Genomic DNA, 20,260 nt, shown 5'->3' on the forward strand with positions numbered 1-20,260 from the left:
GTTAGCCTCCTTTGCTTGTGGAACTGGACAATGTGTTGCCACCTCCTCATTTGTTAATCTTTTGATTGTTTACCTTTTACCTATGCTAATGGGATTTTTTTTTTTTTATTACAACAAATGAAGAACTAGAGATGTCTTTGTTGTGTAAACAGCTTCCTACCTCCAAACCTTTCTTCGATGCAGTGGATGGATATGTGTTAATGATTAATGGCATTGGTTATTGGAAGGTAGGGATGTATTAGGTATTACCTATATCAACTGTGATCAACTGTTTAATAGTTAGTATGTACATAGGCTTCTGTATCAGCAGGGCTCCATATTTTGTTAAGTGACCAAGTAGTTTTCTTGAAGCAGTACAACTAAAGGAAGCTTTCTTCCTACATTAACGAATTTCACACTAAAGTGGAAGCTACAAAAATCTTGGTTTTTAATGTTCAAAATTAAAGATTAGGGCTGAGAGAAATCAATTAAGCTTTGCGTAGAAAATCAATTAGGTTGGACGTTGGAGGAATCGTGCTTCAACTAAGGGATTCCTAGGTGTATGATATATAAAGGTTGGTCAGATTGAATTAGGATTCAGCCAAGCTCAATCAGATCTGGATTGGACTGGCTGTTCTACTAGAAGGATAAATCAATCCACTGTAAAAAATTATAACAATGCTTGTGAACTGGACAACCATGTGTATTACGTGTTGGATTGGTCCCATCCATCCTGATCTGAACTGGACCATGGACCAGATGTTGAGGGATCATCTTCTTTTTACTGGCCTGTAGGTTGCAGAACTAGGATTGGCCCCAACCTAATCCTAAACTGCAGGATACTTAACAAAGAACAACCAAATAACCAAGGTAGAACAGCAATACAAACAGATCAGAAATAAGGAAGCAAATCAGTTCTGGAAAACAAGTTATCGAATCTAGAAGTGAAGGTTTTTGAAATCAGATTATAACCTACTATGAAAAGGTATATTAGGTACTAAAATAGTCTTTAAACAGATTCATAAACATGAAGAAATATCACAGGAAACAATAGAGATCAGAACTGCTATGCCGATTCTGGTGTCAGGTCTGTAAACTGGGTAAAAATCACTACAGGACAAGGATAGGGCGATTTTGAATATCCCACAAACTACAGGACAGAATGACCTGCAAATTGGATCGAGTGGAGTACTAGATGAGAGATAGGCTCGGTATAAATTTCAGCCAAAAGTGACGGCTGGAAGTGTTTCAGGCGGCAAGGAACCAATTAGGAAACTAATGGGAATCAGGGCTGAACTGTGAATTATGTGTACCTGGTTTGAATGAAGTGAAGTAAAGGATCCTTGAACAGCTTGGAGAGGAAGATTATAAACTAGAAGAGTACCTCTCGGGCTTCCCACGGCAAAGAGTCAACTGGATTAAACATCAATTCCATCAGCCTTGATCAAACACAAGACAAATCTCCATGGAGAAGGCAGCAGTAGCAGCTACAACGACAACAATTGTTTTTTCTTCAAATCGTTCTGCTATTGGAGCCTCCTTGCTTTCTATTAATAGTGATCATGTTCAGTTGAGATTTCGACCATTTTGACCATTTCGACCGTATCGTGGGATTCTGAGACGAAAAGTCCAGGTACTTATAACAGTCCCTGGTTTCGACACGTTTCCACTAATTTCTCCAAATTTCGAAAGAAATTTGGGAAATATAGACTGAACCGATGGGTTCAACCCATTTGGTTCAACCAACCCTTATAAAAGGGCTTCTCAAGTGGGAAACAAGCCTACTTGCTCGCATTATGGGTATCCATTGTATGGTGTATATGTCGGTGGACCATCCTTCGGGAGCACCAGTTCATTTGGATATGGTGGTGGGTATTGACAGTATAGTGGGTCTTTTACTTCATTTGGACAGGAGGGTAGTTCATATGGTAGGTCAGCTTTTGTTGACAACATCTTTGGGTATCCATCTTAACCATGTGTGCCACCTACATCCAATCAATTTGAGTGAGCCATTCCCTAGGTTGGGTTACCTAGGAGATGTTGATGATGTGGCTTATAGATGAGCAGTGATGACTTCCAAAACAATTGGGCCCAAGACATGTCATGGGACTTATGTTGTGCATTCAGAGGAGTGGCTACGACATCTACAGTAGTATGCAACTCGTGGATTGGAACCCCCTAGACACTCCGCCTAGAATTGACTGGTGAGAGATAAATTCCAATGGATGTAATATTATTTTTTCTTTTGGATCCTTTACATTATGTTTTTTTTTTTCTTTTTTGTTTTAAACTTTTAATCATGTATTTTCCATTTTTAGTTAGCAACTTATATATGTAGTACAATTTCAGTCAATGGACACTAGCAAACTTAGGTCAACACCACAAGTGTCACTTTCGGTGTTTTTGTTATTAAACTAATTATTTGAATATTTTAGAAATGTCAAAAATAGGATGTACACAAAAAATCAGGAAAAAAAAAAAAAAAACACTGTTTGGGGGTCTAAGCCAAGGTTTCCACCATTGCATGGAAATTTCCTTGGTTTTCTTGAAATTTTCGAAATTTCGGTGTCGACCAGGTTTCAAATAGGAAGCCCCACAATTGATTGCCTATTACATAAGTTTCTAAAAACTGAAAATAGGAACAAACTAAAAAAGGAAATTAATGACTTGACTCGACTCGACTAATAGCTTAACTCCTAAGAAATAACAAAGACTAACAACTTAAATTGAACCCAACTAAAAGAAAACAAATCAGTTAATCCCAAATGCAGCCTTAATACCCCCCAATTTAGACCCATAAAAGTGGTCCATTACGCTCAAAACCACATGGACTGAAGGCCTCATAGTTGTCACGGCATCAAATCGATCAAAGGCGGTGGAGGGGTGGCTAATCGATTTGGTGATGAATCGCCCATTATGGCATTGCCATGGCGGTGAAATCGCCCATGTGCCATTTTTTATTTTCCCTATTTTCTAAAGTTATTTAGTATGCTACTTTTTTATTTCTCCTATTTTCTAAGAATGTAGACAATAGACAAGTATTTTAATCCATCCAAATCAAAAGATAAAGACATTGTTGAGAAATAATAGAAAATGATTCCTTCCATCCTACATCAATAATTGCACAAGACCACATTGAATTGACAAGTGGGGGAAAAAAGATGCACACAGGCCAACAAGACATTATTATAAATTTGTAAAAAAATTTATATGAAACAACATATATCATAGATTCACAGGAAACATGGTTAAAATATGTTGCAACAGAATAGAACTAGAAACTTATATGAGCCAACATATATCATAGATTCCAATGGATTTTTCCCCTAGCACATAGACTTACCTTGCTTAATATTAATACAATCCACAATACAGAACATGGTTCTTAATCATGGAAAATCTGGTAATTGAAGACCACAATTTGACAATCATGACTGCTAGAAAATTTGCATCAATGAAAAAGACAATACAAGTATACAACATCACCAAAAAAAAAAAAAAAAAAAAACCAAGGAAATCAGAACAGAGAAAGATTTATGTTCTGTGTGAGTGAACTAAGGAAGAGGAAGAAGAAGATGAAGAAGAAGATTAGAAGAAGAGAAGAGACTGATTACTGATTAGTAGTAGAAAAAGGGGGGGAAAAAGAGGTGAAGACTTTGAAGAGTCAAACAAACCAGACTCTGTAGGGTCATGGAAGAAGAAGGTTAGAAGAGGAGAAGAGGAGAAGAGGAGAAGAAGAGAAGAAGCCAGAGGCAAGGAAGAAGAAGGTTAGAAGAAGAGAAGAAGAGTCGATAGACTCAAAACCAGAGACATGGAGGAAGAAGGTTAGAAGAAGAGAAGAAGAGTCGAACATACCTATCTTCGCTGGAGCACAGAAGCAGCAATGTCGGAGCAGGAACAGCTATCGCCGGAGCAAAATAACAGAACAAAAAGATTTCTATTCTTTGTGAGTGAACTAAGGAAGAGGAAGAAGAAGATTAGAAGAAGAGAAGAGACTGATTACTGATTAATAGTAGAAAATGGGGAAAAAAAAAGAGAGATGAAGACTTTGAAGAGTCAAACAAACCAGACTTTGTAGGGTCAAGGAGGAAGAAGGTTAGAAGAAGAGAAGAAGCCAGTGGCAAGGAAGAAGAAGGTTAGAAGAAGAGAAAAAGAGTCGATAGATTGAAAACCAGAGACAAGGAAGAAGAAGGTTAGAAGAATAGAAGAATAGAAGAAGAGAAGAAGAGTCGAACATACCTATCTTCGCCGGAGCAAAATAAGGGTTGAAGGGTTTCTTCAGTCTTCACTTTGAGACTTAAGGTTGGAGGGTTGAAGAGAGTCGGAGTCGCGACTTCTCTCTTTGGTCTTAATTTAGACTTTTTCTTTTTTCTTTTTCTTTGGTACAACTAATTAATTTACACTTTATCCCAGTAGCATTAATTTGTACATTTCAATTACACCTGCCAATAACATTGTTAGAAAGAGAATCAATTTAGTAATTAACAATAATAACTTCAAAAAAAAAAAAAAAAAAAATGGCGATCGATTTATGTGTACAATGTCATAAATCGTCACCAGGGACGGTTTGGCGATGCCATACGACCCTTGGCGATCGATTAATGAAGGTGACCCTAATCGGGCCACCGATTTGCCCTCTCCAAAACGCCAGGACGCCTAATCGCCGCCTTGGCGACACCGTGACAACTATGGAAGGCCGAACACATATACAACCCAACCTTAGACTTATTCCTAATAAAACAAACCCAGTTTGGTGAAGAATCTGCATCACTTGAGAGTTGAGACTTCTGCAATTACTTGTAGTACAATTTCCTATTAACTAGGGCCTAGAGTTGTGCACATTCTCAGGGTTCTTTTTTTACATTGAGCTTCTTTCTATTTTTCTCAAACCTGGACGTGGCCTTGTACTCAGTCTCCAGTTCTCGATTGTAGCAGCTTGTGCCATTTTCATTTTTCATTGTTAATAAATACTTAGAAAGCTATAGCTTCAGAAGTTCTGTAAAAATATTTTATTCGACTCCTGGTCAACAATTTGGATGCCTTTTTGTCTCTGTTGATAGGATTTTTTTTTTACCACTATGTTACCTGTTTGCTGATGGTTCCTGATTTGCCTCATCTCTGGAACAAGTAGTCACTCTCTCTCTCTCTCTCTGGACAAAAAACTAGGATGGCTTTTGTAGACTTACTCCTTGGATCTTGCTGGTCAGGACATGCTTAGTTGCCAAGGATGAATGTGCAGTCTTGGAAGACAAGCACCACCTCCCCTGAGTTAAGACCTACAGCAGGAAAACGGTTGGGGGACTTAGCCCCACCCCAACTCAACAGATTAAATGGAGTGTTTAGTATACCTAGAATATTAAAATGGGATTAGCATTAGGTCTAGGAACAGATAATTTTAGTTTACCTTGGGGACAAATGAATTCTTTCTCTCCCTTCCCCCCTTAGATATGCACGGTGATTAATTTTGGTTAGGGCGGATGAAAACTGTTCAAGGCTTTTATTGCATTTTGATGTGTTGAGGGTGGGGGCCAACAAGATTTTAACTTCTAAGAATGAAGCCATCGAAAAAAATTAGCAAATCTTAGGTCGTAGATGAGAATATTATCAGGTGCCTTGAAAATCTTGTGATCTCCCTCATTTTAAGTTCCATAATGCAGTTCTGTTGTGTATCCATTATTTGAAATGTCCTTCTGTATGGATGACACTGATGAATAAGACCTAACACAGGTATGCGATGACTGGTCAATTGACACAAAAGAGTGATGTATATAGCTTTGGGGTGGTGCTTCTGGAGCTTCTAACTGGTAGAAAGCCTGTGGACCACACGATGCCTCGTGGTCAGCAGAGTCTTGTCACATGGGTGAGACTTAATAGTACACTACGATTATTGTTTTGATGAGATGTCATGATGCAATAATTGTGGTATGGATAGATTTGGTGATCACTTAATGCTGATTTAATTTGTTATACCTTTGTAATTTGAACTAGGCAACACCAAGACTGAGTGAGGACAAGGTCAAACAATGTGTTGATCCAAAGCTAAAGGGAGAATATCCTCCAAAAGGAGTTGCTAAGGTCTCTCTCTCTCTCTCTATATATATATATATATTTGTATATATTCTTTTTTTTGGCTAAGAATTTATAAGCCTAATGGCTTACAACTGTGCCTAATATATATATATATATATGTAGATTTTTGGTTCATTAATTAATCAAGTGTTTTCTTTTTCCCTTAACCTACCAATCAAATCTTGACTTTGTGGAAGGTGCCATCTGGTTCAGCTTGTAAGGTCTCTAGTTTGTTGCAGCAGAGACTTGGGACCCGCTGCTGCCTTCATCCTCTCCTCTCTTGAACTCCTCCCCTACAAAATAAAAACACCCCAAACGGGTGTATACACCAATTTTCTCTGAACAGAAGGGGAAAAAATCTTAATTTTATGCAACTAAGAGCACTATAAATTGTAGAAGCCTACACCCAATGGTATGGGTCATTGGCGTGTTGCGATCTATACTATGAATCTGAATCCGAAATAAAAGGCAAATGAATTATCCAATTATGTTGGTACGAATTGTTGACTTGCTAGTGTCATGCTTTAGCTTGAGGGGTGCACATACAAAGGGAAGGTAAGGCATGAAACCCAACATCTGCAAATAGACCACAAATACTGCACAATTATCCATTACACACTTACATGTACACATTTTTTTTACTTCATATTGTTGAATTTTCTAATTATTTATTTATCTTCGTTGCAAATTGTTCTCAGCTCAGTTTGTTAATATTCATATCTCATTTGCCAGAAGTAATTCCTCAATATTCATATTGGTTAAATGCCCTTAATTTAAAAGAATTATTCACTCAATGTTGGGGGGCATTTGACTGAGTTCGTTGGAAAAGTATCTGATGAAGCTTTAGTGAATTAACCTACTTCTTTCACCTTTTGTTTTACACTGGATCTTTGAATATTTTGCCCTTAAAATGTTAAATGCTGCTTTCTGCACCAACCAGCATGGAAATCTAGTTGGTAAAATCTGGTGTTATATGTAAACAAAATATTTCTGCTGTCAACTTGCATAGGACGACTTTGTGAAACTAATGAATGTAGAAAGGTTCTTCTATATGAGGACTCTCGGATGCAGATAAATCCAATGTGGGTTGACTATAAAGAAAACGACCAATCACGTACATACAAGCAAAACTTTCATGTCTATATGGAACTTGGAAGGCATGGAACTTCTAGAAAAACAAGTTATAGAAAGCAAGGACAGGATTTGACTTAAGAATTGAGCTGAGAACCAAAAGATTGGAGAATGATTTGGCTTGTCAGATATGACAGAGGCCATATTTATTTGTAATGCATTGCACAAAGGGTAACAAATGCAGAAAGTAGTACACTAGGTAATACAAATACACACGTATATGAGGTGACATACTTATCCTATCCTTGATACTCCCCCTCAAGTTAGCACATAGATATCTTGCATTCCCAACTTGCATACAATAGGATGAAACACCTTACAAGTTAAACCCTTTGTAAATACATCAGTTTGCTGATTTTATGATTTTTGAAACGGAATACAATTAAAGCCTCTTTCAAGTTTTTCCTTGATGAAGTGTCTTTCTATCTCAATGTCCTTAGTTCTGTTATGTTGAACTGGGTTATTGGCTATACTGGTTGCTGCCTTGTTGTCATGGTAGAGCTGCATAGGTTCTCCAAATGTCACCCTAGATTACCAAGTAACATCTGAAGCCATTGCTCAGTATTCTGCTTATGCACTTGATCTAGGCACCACTGGTGGCTTTTTTCTTTTCCAAGTAAGTTTCCTCCTAGGAAAGTACAATATCCAGAGGTAGATCATCGATCACCCATAGAGCTTGCCCAATTTGCATTGGTGAAGGCTTCCAATTTCATATTTCCATGATTGGAGAATAAAATTCCCTTTCTAAGAGCAGATTTTAGGTATCTTAGAATCCAATGTACCTCATCCAGAGGTGCAGTTTGTGGATCATGTACTCCCACAGCATAGGCAATATCAGGTCTGGTATGTGAAAGGTATATTAATCTTCTGACAAGCCTATTATATCACCACTGCTGCTGATTTGATTGTTGAAGTAAGTAGTTTAATCTGCAGGCTTTCAACCAAGCATACCAGTTTCACTGGGAAGATCCAAGACATACTTCCATTGGGAAATAAAAATACCATTGTTGGATCTGGTTACCTCTATTCTCAAAAAATATCTGAGAGGTCCTAAATTTTTTATTTTAAACTCCTTGGCCAACTGAGCTTTTAACTTGGATATTTTTACGTCATCGTTGCTTGTTACTACTATATCAGTAACATAGACGATGAAATTAATAACCTTACTGCCATTTTTCTTTATAAACAAGGTATAATTAGCATTACTTTATTTGTTCCAAATTTCTCCATGGTCTTCAGAAACCTGCCGAACCAAGCTCGTGGTGACTGTTTGAGCCCATATAGAGATTTCCTCAACTTGCACGCCTTACCATTTGTAGACGGTAAGGTGAAACCTAGAGGTAAATCCATGTGCGCTTCTGCCAAACCAAGCTCCACCCAAGGTTTGTAGCATATGATAGAAGTGCCCGAACTGAATTGATTTTTTGCTATTGGAGCAAATGTTTCTTGATAATCGATACCGTAGTTTGGGTAAAGCCATTTGCAACTGACCTAGCTTTGTATCAGTCAGTACTACCATCTGCTTTTTGCTTTATAGTAAACACCCATTTGCATCTGTCGTTTTCTTGTTGTAAGAGTAACTAGGTCCAATGTTGCAATTTTTCCCGGAGCCTGCATTTCTTCCATCATAGCTTCCTTCCATTTAGGATCAGTGATGGCCTCCTTCCAGTCTTGCAGAATAAAAACAAAAGACAGAGAAGAAACAAAGGCACGATAGGATGCGGACAAGGACCCATAGGAAACAATATTGGAAATAGGATGTTGAGACAAACATTTACTCTTTTCCTAACAGCAACAGGAAGATCAATATCAATAGGAGGAATCTCATTATCTGATCGGGATAAATGAGGTGCATCAAGAAGTTCCGATTGACATGGTAAGTCGGTGGTTGGCTGCTTTATCTTCCACCGTGAATAAGTGAGCAAGTCCTGTTCGGTTAATTCTGAAATGGGAGTATCAATAGCCTCCCCCTCAAATAGGAACAACTTCTGTCTTCTTCCCTCAATATGAGTAGTGTTAATGAGAAAGGGACTAGAAGGGGATCTCTCATAAGACTGCCCTGAAGAGATGACTAGAAGTATGACTCAGATTTATGAAAGGTGGTGTCCATAGTAATGTAGAGTCAACCAGTATGAGGATGATAACACTTGTATCCCTTCTGAGAGATTGAGTATCCAAGGAAGATACAACGGAAGGCCCTAGGATCAAGCTTAGAGCAAGAGGGGGTGGACTTGTGTGCAAAACAAATTCAACTAAACACCCGAGGAGGGAGATGGAAAGCAAGCGAGGGGTCAGAAGAAGGCTATGATGCAGATAAGTCACTTAATAAGCTTATTTTATTGGAAATAAGCCTTGGGTTGGGTTATGTATATGTTGGGCCTTTGATCCCATAGGTTTTCTTTGTAGTGGGCCACTTTAATGACCCTAAAATATGGGTAGAAAGTAGGAAAAAGAGATTTACTTTTATTAGTTTAGTTAGTGTCCTAGACTCCTAATCTTGATATGTTTTGGTTATTTTGTTTCAGTCCAACTCCGTGTTGGAGTCTTAATTGTCTTTTAGAAGTCCTATTATAAGTCCAATTATGTTTTTATTTGGTGGATAAATAGCTTAAGTCCTAAGCTAAGTAGGTTTCCTTATTTGAGCCTATTTTTTTTGTTATTTCAGTTTCCTAGTCAGTTTAGGTTTCCCAATTAGTTAAGGATTGGGTTAGACCTTTCCTTTTTAGTGTTTTGAGTCAATTTTTGAGCCTTCTATATAAGTTTGTAAGGGGTTACAACATTGTACACGAATTTGATTGAAAATAAAAGTTTATTTTTGTTTTCTGCAAAATTATTCCCTGAGAAAGGATGATCATCAGGAGATACCTGAGGGTGAGAGACCTAGGCTGAGATAGCCATTCCCCTACCCCCATTCTTCTCTTCATTCTCTATTTTCTGTTTTATTGATCCTATCTGTCCTTGAATTTGATTTTTATTGAATGTACTAAAGATTCTACTTGGGGTTGGGTCACTTGTGATTCGATCTTACATTAGGCTTAGTGGTTTGAAAATCAAGGACACTTGAAGGAACCCTGTTGATTGGATAGGCCCTAGTGAGGACGACATCTGCCCAATAAAATTTAGGACCATTCATTGCAAATAAGAGAGCGGGTACCTCAAGGAGGTGACGACTTTGCCGCTTAGGGATACCATTTTGTTCCGGGGTCCGAGCACAAGATGTTTGATATATGATCCCGTGCTCATCTAGATTTTGAAGAAAGCCATTGTCAATATATTTTGTACAGTTATAACTGTGAAGAACCTGAATTTGGGCCTGAAATTGGGTCTGGATCATGGCATGGAAGGAGCGGAAACAAGAAAAGGCCTCAGATTCAATACGGAGAAGGTAAACCCATAGCGATTACTGTTATCAATAAAGGAAATAAATAATATGTACACAACCCGAGCTATAATGCGAGAGGGTCCCCAAACATCACAGTGAATAACAAAAAAAGGAACGTTACTTTTATTCAAACTTGGGGAGTAAGAAGAACGAGTTTGTTTGGCCAACTTGCAGATATCACAAACAAACTCGTCGGGATTGTATGACTTTATTAAAGAAGGAAATAATAAACCCAATGTCTAGAATAAGGGATGACCAAGTCTTTGATGCCATCTATGTAGATGGTTTAGAGCACTATCTGTTCAAGAAGTATGAGTAGAAAATTTTGATAATTTACCCAAAGGAATCTTGCAACTGTCCTCGAAGCAGGAATTACAAAGTCTGTATAACTATCTATCTTGCATAGACATTAGGCCTACGCCCACATCCCTCTCTGGGCTATATGATGAGTACCTAGGCTGTTCTCTTCTTGACCTACCACCATAAGGTGCGTGCCTGGGTGAATAATCATGGCCCCCTCGATAAGGTGAGCTTCTTGGTGGCCTCCGGTACCCATAATCATCACGGCCATAGCCACCATGGTATCGACAATGATCTCTACGATAGCCTGCTGTCACAGAGATGGAACACAATGACTATATTACAATGCCCGTATAGGAGAGTCTAATATAAGAAACTTGACTCCTAGAAAGTAAGAAACAAACTTGACTCCCTAGAGCTTTTCATTCCAAGATACTTTCCAGGTGTAGATGTCCTTGGACGTTTCCTCCGTGACTGAAATGCTAAAAAAGAACCTCAGTTCTGTGACTCTAACCAAAAACCTCAACTATGGCAAAGCACATGAAATGGTTGAATAAAAACAAATAACTAAATATATCACAGGCTGTGAATATTCCATATCCATGTTAAATCATGAGGAAAGAGAAACAAAAATGAATAACTGAAACTCCAAGGGAATACCTCATGGAATGAAAAATCATTAAGGAAATAACACACCCAAAAAAGTATCTGGCACACATCCAATAGCGCCATCAAATGATTGTCAGGTAAGAGATACCATAATGCCCAATTAGAGAGAATTGTTGGTAATATCCATTGATTAGTTGATACTGTTGAAGGTGAATGCTGAGGTTGTTTAGTTGTTGGGCTATTGCATATGTTTAGTTGATCAAATACATGAGAAAAGCTGTTAAGCTCCCCGCTAATCAAGGCTGGGTGACATAATTTGAGATGGATAAAAACATTATCTTTGATTGCTGCCGACATAGCTGACGCAATGACTTCTGAATAATCAAAACCCTCCAAATCAAGAAAGGATAACCAATAAAAAATCTTTTCTCACACTACCTCAGCACCAAAGGTAGAAACTTACCTTCTCCACAGTTATGTAGCGGCATTCCAGAACTGACTGATTGAGATGTGATGCAAAGTTCAGCATCCTCCTATGTGTCCATAGTCACAAAAACAATACCCCGAGAGATGCATGTCCTAGGCTCCACAATCAGTCGACAAGAAATTACCCAACACAGCAAAAGTGGAGATTAATACAGAGGTGAAGCAACAAAGAGAGTGTGGCGTTTGAAAGTATCTGAAAAACTAACCTTTCCTTCCCTTGACAAATGATCTTTAAGGTCCCTTTCTGTGACCCTAGTAGACAGACCAGTCACACGTGTATTTCCTGGATTTGTAGCATCCTCCCTGTCATGAGACTCATCACCAAGAGTCAGATGAGATAATCATTCAAAAGACGCACAGAAACAGCACCCTTAGAACTGGTAACAGCCTGCCACGACTTCCAGACCTTGACCTGGAACGTGATGGGGACCTGGATCTAGATCTGGAGTTTGCTTGCCAGGAGGAACGAGAGTGTGAATACCTTACTTTTTATTTTTATTTTTTTTTATTTATCATAAATAAAATATGAGAAGCACAGAGAGGAGTGGGAAGAAATAAAGAGCACACAAGGAAAGTTGGCAAATGATATCGTTAAAAGAAAATGTGAACAATTTCCACGTGGCTTCGGAAGGTGAATGTAATGACCAAGTCCTCTACAGGTGTCGAAGGATTTCTAAGAAGAACTTCAATGCAAGATTGTAAATGGTCCAACTGTGCAACCTGTGCAATTTGAAGACTGGAAGATAGTGCACCCCCGAGCAATGCACAGCAGCACACTCAATTGGTATAAAAAATCAACCAGGTAGTGTCTAGACAAGAAGTTAGGTCACTAGCAAGTCTAGGAAACAGAGCAAAATCACAAACTCTACCATATCCAATCGCTGCCCTCATCACCAAATCCTGAAACACAGTGAGTGGAATAGAATAGGACACAACAATTTATTTCAATAGTGAGACAATACATAGAAGAATATTAGCACAAAGATTAGGTAGATATAAAACAGAAGACATGGATATGGTAGGAAAACAATCAACAGTCTCTTTCCTGGAAATAGAGGATAAGGATCCATCTACAACACGGACTTTGTCCTTGCTTGAACAAGGTAGGAAAGAAACACCTCAGAGGAAATAGTCATGTGATCTGAAGCTTCTGAATCAAGAAGCCAAAAAGTACGTGAACTAGAAGAAAAATGGAATGTACCTGACTGGGCAAGATAGGAGGCAGGTGCAGTGGAAGGAGCCATGGTTGTGGAAGTCAGACCCAATTGAGACATCATGCACTGGAGTACAAACAGCTGATCCAAAGTGAAAGGATCCATAGAGGTAGAGATAGGTTGTTGGGAACTGTTGGAGGCCTCCGATTAATGTAGACTAGGGTAGGGGTCTAACCAAGTCTCAATCTGCAGGAACTTTTAAACCAAGAACAACCATAAACCAGCCCCAACATCATAACAGAAAAATCAGAATAGTATATAACAGTCCAGCAGTCTATTGAGTTCAATAGGGAAGTTAGCAACTCAATCGATTTCAACAATTCAGCAGTTCTGTAACTGAGTAATAACCAGTGGATTAGGGACATAAATCACCCACTAATGACACTAAAATAATGGAGAATCAAATCAGTAACTAATAAGCAATAATCTGAACAAACCAATCCAAAATTCTGGGCAGCAAAAATAATCAGAACACAATCGGCTAGAATGGGGAGAAACTTCATAACTCAAAATCCCCTGGTTTGATTGGTCCCAAATTAAGGTCGAGCCTCCCTCTTAATAAACCCAACAATCGATCAAAAGGGGAGGGCCATCGGCTGGTTGGATCTTCTAGAACAGAGTAGGGGGGGTAGGAAGAAATATAGTATTTCCAGAACCAGAATTCAAACATGGTTCAGATCTCTTACCAGATTTGTTTGGCAGCAGTAGACTCTTGAAAATAAAGCTTGAAAAGAAAAGGAAGAACACTTTAAGAAGAATAAAACACTTGTAGCAGATCCTCCCGGCTTTTCCACCCCAAGGAGTCGAATGGATCAAACACACAGCAGTCCCGACAGAGACATAGCAGCAAGCTTCTTTTTTTCATTCATAAAATCATAGGGCTTAATGGGAGCTCTCTCCTTTATTTATAATAATGATGGGGTATTTACAAATAATAGCAACTCAAAAGTTACTAAATCTGAGTTACTAAAACTACTAACGTGTAGTTACTAAAAAACTGAAATTGTAAACTAATAGAAAAGGAAACTAAATAAAATTGAAATTAGAAACTAACTTTTGACTGAATTTAGAAACTAACTAATGACTGAAATTAGAAACTAATTAACCCCATCAAAGCCCAACTAAAAAGGAAATTAATGAAAAAGAGAAACTAACTAGTAATCCCGTACTCAATCTTAGAGCCCCTCTTTTAGATCTATAAAAGTGGATAAATACACTCTAAACCACATGGACTGAAGGCCCAACACATATACAACCCAACCCTAGACTTATTCCTAATAAAACAAGCCTGGTTTGGTGAAGAATCTGCATCACCGATAGATGTACATAGGAGTGTGTAGAGATCTATTTCCCACCACGGCCTCCTTTTAGATGTCCATGTAGCTTCTAACATGTCTCATGAGTGTCTGGGGTTGCCTCAATAGTCACACTTGACAATTTCTCAAGCAGGGTGCCTAGACTAAGTGGAGACCCAGAATGGTCAATGGTTGGCATATTTTGTTGAGTGGCGACCAATGTGGAGCGATCAGGAACCATGGCAGGCATCATAACATAACGACCCTCTTTATGTTGGACCAAATTATAGGCTTGTAGGTTGGAAATTTGTCGCGGCCGAGGACTTGAATACGAATTTGATCATATTCTGGGTTCAAGCCAGTGAGAAAGTCAAAGACCCTTTTCATTTTGCGCTCTTTTGTAAAGGTTATATCATCCTCAGTGTAGGCCATAGGAACAAGGTGATAAAAATCTAGTTGCTGCCATCAGTGAGAGACAAGTCCTTCTGATTAGTCTCACGTAGCTAACAACGAATCTCATAAGTTTGAGCATAGTTACTAGTTTGTGAATAGGTCTTTTTGACGGCCTCCCATAGTTCTTTGGCAAAATTCAGAAGGAAGGACATAATAAAGGCTTCATTAGCCAACGAGGTAGTCTTTGTAGAGGCCTCGATTGGCATCAGTGTGTCACCTTTCAGGTATCCTGGAAGAAGTGATTGCCACAAATAGTAAGTTGGCAAGCCCATGACCAAACAAGGTAAGTAGTTCCATTCAACTTTGTTTGACCTGGATGGAGGGAATGGGTTATGGCCACTAGTCCTAAAATGACTCACCTCTCTACCTCCAACTACCCCAAAGGAGGAATCACTACTCTTGATTATAGACTTGGGTGCAACACAATTAACAAATGGGCTACCGAAAGAAAAATGCACAAATAAAGGATCGGGGAGAAGCTACCGTAGCATTGAAATCCTCAAGAAGATTGGGCAGAACTTGTAGGGAGCGATGGCGGGGCTGCCGCGGCTAGTCGTAGCCGGTAGAGGCCTTAGCAAAGTATGAGGGGACCAAGCAAGGACTTCGGATGGGGCTAACAGGGGCCAGCGGGCTTGCAGGGTTCTCAGTGAAGGGAGCAAAGGGCTTGGTGGAGGTGCTATCGAGTTGCTAGGTCGTAGGCAAAGGTCCCATGTGGTATTTCTGGGGCTTGGTTGAGATGCAGTAGGCCATGCGAGGTTGCTGGTGGTGGTGCCTATGCCGAGGCTGAGGGAAAAAATTCCAGGCGATATCGTAGGGCTTGGCTGAGGCATATAAGAGCCTAGGTGGAGCCTTGGCAGCTGTAAAAAGGCTAGGCAAGGGCTTGGTGGTCGTTTTTGGGCCTTCAGAGGGGGCCTGGTGGTCGTCAAGGAGCCTTGACTAAGGTGGAAATGGCCTGGGAGGCTTGTTGTGAGGTTGCCAAATAGTGGCCTCTAGGGCCAAGTGTGGCCCCTTGGACCCAGGCGGATCATCTCGGGCTATGTGGCTATTGACGGTCAACAATGGTCATTGGTGGTCAGTGTGGCACGACATTCTTTAGAACATGTTCAGTCGACTATACTTGGCAGTGAGGGAGGCCAAAGCCTTAGCGGCGAGTGGTGGAGGATCGGACTTTCCAGCAGTTGAAAAAAAAATAAAAATACCCAAAGTATTGGGCTCTAATACCAAGTTGAGAACCTAGAGATTGGAGAATGATTTTACTTGTCAAAGACTCAGTTATGACAAAGGCCATTTTTGTTTTTATTTATTATGTATTTGCGTAGACAAAGGGTAACAAATGCAAAAAGTAGTACAAGGCGAGGTAGTACACAAGGTACTACAAGTACACACATATACAATGTGGCATACTTATCCTATCCTTAAAAATATTGGTACTAGTGTGGTAAAAGGGAAGTCTTGTGGCCTGAGTTCAGGGCTTTGATTCTAGCACAAATTTTTCGTTGAGGACTGGTATTTGGTCTCTTGGTAAAACAAGGGAAAAAGGTATGCACCTTTTCCTCTCGTTTGCTGCATGGAATGTGTTCATTTAGGATTTACCTTATACATAGTTGGAGCTGAAATATTGAATTGTTCTTCCCTCTATCAGAACGGTGTATTCTTAAGAATTAACCATATTGGGATAATGACATAATAATGCAGCAGTTAGATTTATGTGGAGATGTAATGGAGAGGGTAAGAGGTTAATAGGTGAAAAATCTGTGGTGCAAATATCGACAGTCATTACTGTGAGAGATGATACGTAGTAAACATGAGGTCCCACTAAGAATTAAATATTTCAGATGGTTATTAGGAATCTCTCTGGTTTCTCGAACAAGTAAATATTCTTTATTGTCAGATTGTGTTCCATTGTTTATTGCTGCCGACTGAACTTACAGCAGTTGCATCATTCTTTTGTGTTATGTTGAAGTGGATTTCCTTTATCATGGGTGATGAGCTTTGCCATATTCTGTGTATCAGCAACAACAGAATCTCTGATTCAAAGACTATATGGACTGAACACAGTTTAAAAGCTTACAATGTCTTTGGTAATGGTATTGGTTGATGCAGATGGCAGCTGTTGCAGCCTTATGTGTGCAGTACGAGTCTGAGTTCCGGCCAAATATGAGCATCGTTGTCAAGGCACTCCAACCACTCCTCAATTCGAAGCCTGCTGTGCTAGCTCCTGAGATTTAAGACAAACAATGCTTGCCCCCGTCCTTTTCTCTCGTCTTGAAACTCTGCATACTTGGTGCTTGTTTTTTTCCCCCAATCTTTTTCTGGCGGATTTAGCCAGTTTGTTTTACATTTTTTTATTTCTTTGTGCATTGAGATTCGGTTTGGCGATGAATGGGCCCCTCTGCAGGTCTCTGAATCATTGCTGGCTTGGCACTGTGGCTACGAAGTTGTGAATCATGAGTGACACGGGATTGGGGGGAAGTGGTGGATGACATTTGAGTGTCTCTGCCCTACCCGTAAGTTTGAAGACGTTTCTCCGGAACTCTGTACATTAAATGACTTTTCCATCAATGCCTATGTGACTGGCCTGCTTGATGTGATACTATAATACATCTACTAAAATGAAAAGGGAAAAAATTTTTCCTGATTTCTTTGGTTGATCCAAAATTTTCGTTCCAATTTTCCCTCGACAATGCAACTTTGTTCTACGTTATTAACATGAAATAGGACATATCCAGATCCGAATTGGACCTAGAAGCCTTGTTGTGCATCCAAATTTCTGGGACCTGCAATTTGATTGCAGAGCCCGATGCTTCCAACTGGAATTTAGGACCCTTAAAAAAACTGTTTCAAGGGTGAACTAATGGGTTGACCCGAGTTGCAAGAATTCTTAATTGGCTTGCAGTGCTTTTATAACAGGTCCAAGTTGACGTATTTGGTTTTGGATCGAGTTTCTGTACACTGAGGGTGTAGAGGGAATCTCCACATCCACTCCCATTGGTATCATTGTATTGCATTAGGAAGTAATATTATTTTTACTTCGGTTTGGGTCTTCGATGGTTTGGCAGGCATGAAACCGATCAGTATGTAGTGGCCAGACCAGGGACAGACACCTTAATCCTTTGGGATGCTCTTCAATGGTATTAGAAGCAGGCTTACAGGGCAAAGAGTTTAGGCTTACAGGGCAAGGAGTTATGGCATAGGCTGGTTCATCTTTGAATTTCAAAGTCCTCCAGATCTCAAAAATTGGTAGAAAACAAAAATCTGAATTTTAATAAGCTTGAACAATGCCCAAACAACTCGAATGAAGGAATATTTAAAGAGAAAGTTAAAGAGCTCACTCTACATGCGTCTCTCTCCTCTGCGAAACGCAACCATGCCTTTGCGTCTCCTCTTGTCCCAATTGAAATCCTAACTTCCTCATTCGTTTTGAGTGAGTTTCGACTCTATATGTTTTAAACAGTTTCCTCTTCTTTTTCTTCGCCACTACCCAGACCTTGGGTTTGAGTGTTTGACACATCACTTTTCTCCCCTAGGTTCTTTTATGCTATGCATCCCGATTTACAGGACTCAACTTACTTTTTTCTTTTCTTTTCCATACCAGTTCCAGCACCATTAGCACCATCTTGCATCCGCTCATCCGAACCTGCTTCTGAAGGAGAAAATGAATCCGCAATCCTTGAACATCCAGCACCACCACGAGAACAGCAATCATCCTCCCCTTCTCTCCTAAGCAGCAACCCCACTCTTGAATGAGATAAAGGCCGAATAGCTAAACCCATGGAAGTGTTGGGTGGTTTATGTTGGATTTATGGGTTAAATTAATTATTCGGGTTGATTAAATGGGTGAGAGTCAAATTGCATGAACCGGTTCGGTCCACTCTCAAGCTTAGGGATATGCTGGCTCAACCCATTGTGGTTTAGGGTTTTGAGTGCAGGACAGTATTATAAATACTAGGTTTTGGGTCCCTACAGCCATTATTCACTCTTCCCCACTTTACCACTAAAGTGAGAGAACCAAGGAGGTTTAAGGGGTTGTAGAAGATCCATAGCCAAGCCAAGAGAGCGAAAGTGGGAGTGACCAACATCAATCATCTTCAGCATACTAGGTGAAAGGTACAAATCGATCCTCCATAATTTTATTAGATTCGTGTTCTTGTTTTTCCTGTGTGGTTTCCTCCATAGGGTTTCAATCTCAAACCCATAGGGAGTTCCAACAATTGGTATCAGAGCAGACCACATGGGACAAGAATCGATTGAATTTTTCTTGTACATGAAGATTTTGATTATTACTTAAAACCTGATTTGATTAAAAATCATGAAAATCATAAAAATCGTAATTTTACCATCATTTAAAAATTCTGTATGGGAAAACTTTCTTCACGAAAGTTGTAGATCACGAGAAGACGGTCACGGCGGTATGCCGCAAGTCACCGGAAACCTCCGGACGCGCCGGCACGCGCCGCCGGAAACCGGCTGCCGGAGGAGAGAGAAAAAAAAAACTGATTCGGATGTCATTGCTCTCTCTCGGTAGAGGAAGAGGGTTTAGTTATAGGTTTTTTGTTTTTGTGGGTGATGATAGACCCAAACTTCGGTCTATCACACTTTTAAGTTATTATTTTCTTATAAAATGGAAATGGGCCACTTCTTAAAACGTAATGGGCTGTCCTTTAAAGTTTTAGAAAACAAAAGAAATGGCCCACTCTTTAAAATAAATAATGGGCTCAGCCCATGGATGTTTAGTTATTCAATAAAAGTTTTGTTTTACTGTTTTAAGTCTAATGGGTTAAAGGTCCACTGTTTGATCCTTAAAAAAAATAAAAAAAATAAAAAGGGTGAAAGAAAGGTTATCGGCTCCCACAGGGATTTGTTGGAGTCGGAGTCAAACTTCTACTACCAAACTTGATTTTAAGATGTTAAATAATGGGTTGAACCCATGATTGTTTGATATTAAGTTTAAAGTCCATGTAAATTAAATAATGGGCTGAACCCATGATTGTTTGACACTAGACCTAAAGCCCATGTCTTGCTTAAATGAGTTAAGTTGGGTAGGAGTTTTAAATCAAATCAAAATACATTTAATGATCTAATTTTTAATGATATGCTTATTTAAAATTGTATGTTGTATTTATTTTTAATCATTGAAACAAGAGAGTATAAATCAATGCTTTGAAAAATGTATATGTTATTGGTTACCATGAAATTGGGAAAGGTTTTTAAATTGAAATATGTTAATCTGGAAAAGGGTGTAAGCTTCCGCTCATTCTTAGTTGCGAAGTAATTTTGCTTTAGGAAACCATGAAATGATGAGGTGGAATCCACCAAAGTGTACATCTTATTATTTCATGATT

The 20,260-nt window shown here is 39.2% G+C and overlaps 1 protein-coding gene and 1 long non-coding RNA gene across 3 annotated transcripts in view; both read left to right on the forward strand.

Moving 5' to 3' along the window:
* Positions 1 to 17,556, forward strand: part of LOC122069085 (PTI1-like tyrosine-protein kinase 3) — a 30,636-nt gene extending 13,080 nt beyond the window's left edge. Inside the window, exons 6-9 of one of the 2 annotated variants that reach the window (XR_006137355.1) lie at positions 5,707 to 5,839; positions 5,968 to 6,054; positions 17,022 to 17,202; positions 17,317 to 17,556. Coding sequence is in view for 1 of the 2 variants with exons in the window: in XM_042633035.1 (XP_042488969.1) it covers positions 5,707 to 5,839; positions 5,968 to 6,054; positions 17,022 to 17,147 (346 nt within the window). In the remaining variant the exon portion in view is untranslated. Of the gene's footprint in view, positions 1 to 5,706; positions 5,840 to 5,967; positions 6,055 to 17,021 lie in introns of both variants that reach the window. The other variant, XM_042633035.1, reaches the window with a different exon arrangement.
* On the forward strand, positions 2,871 to 4,081 carry LOC122069086. Its single transcript, XR_006137356.1, has 2 exons — positions 2,871 to 3,746; positions 3,804 to 4,081. It is a non-coding gene; the product is annotated as an uncharacterized LOC122069086 (long non-coding RNA).
* Positions 17,557 to 20,260: the final 2,704 nt, after the last annotated feature.

Source organism: Macadamia integrifolia, unplaced genomic scaffold (assembly GCF_013358625.1).
Source record: "Macadamia integrifolia cultivar HAES 741 unplaced genomic scaffold, SCU_Mint_v3 scaffold532, whole genome shotgun sequence".
NCBI classification, from domain to species: domain Eukaryota; kingdom Viridiplantae; phylum Streptophyta; class Magnoliopsida; order Proteales; family Proteaceae; genus Macadamia; species Macadamia integrifolia.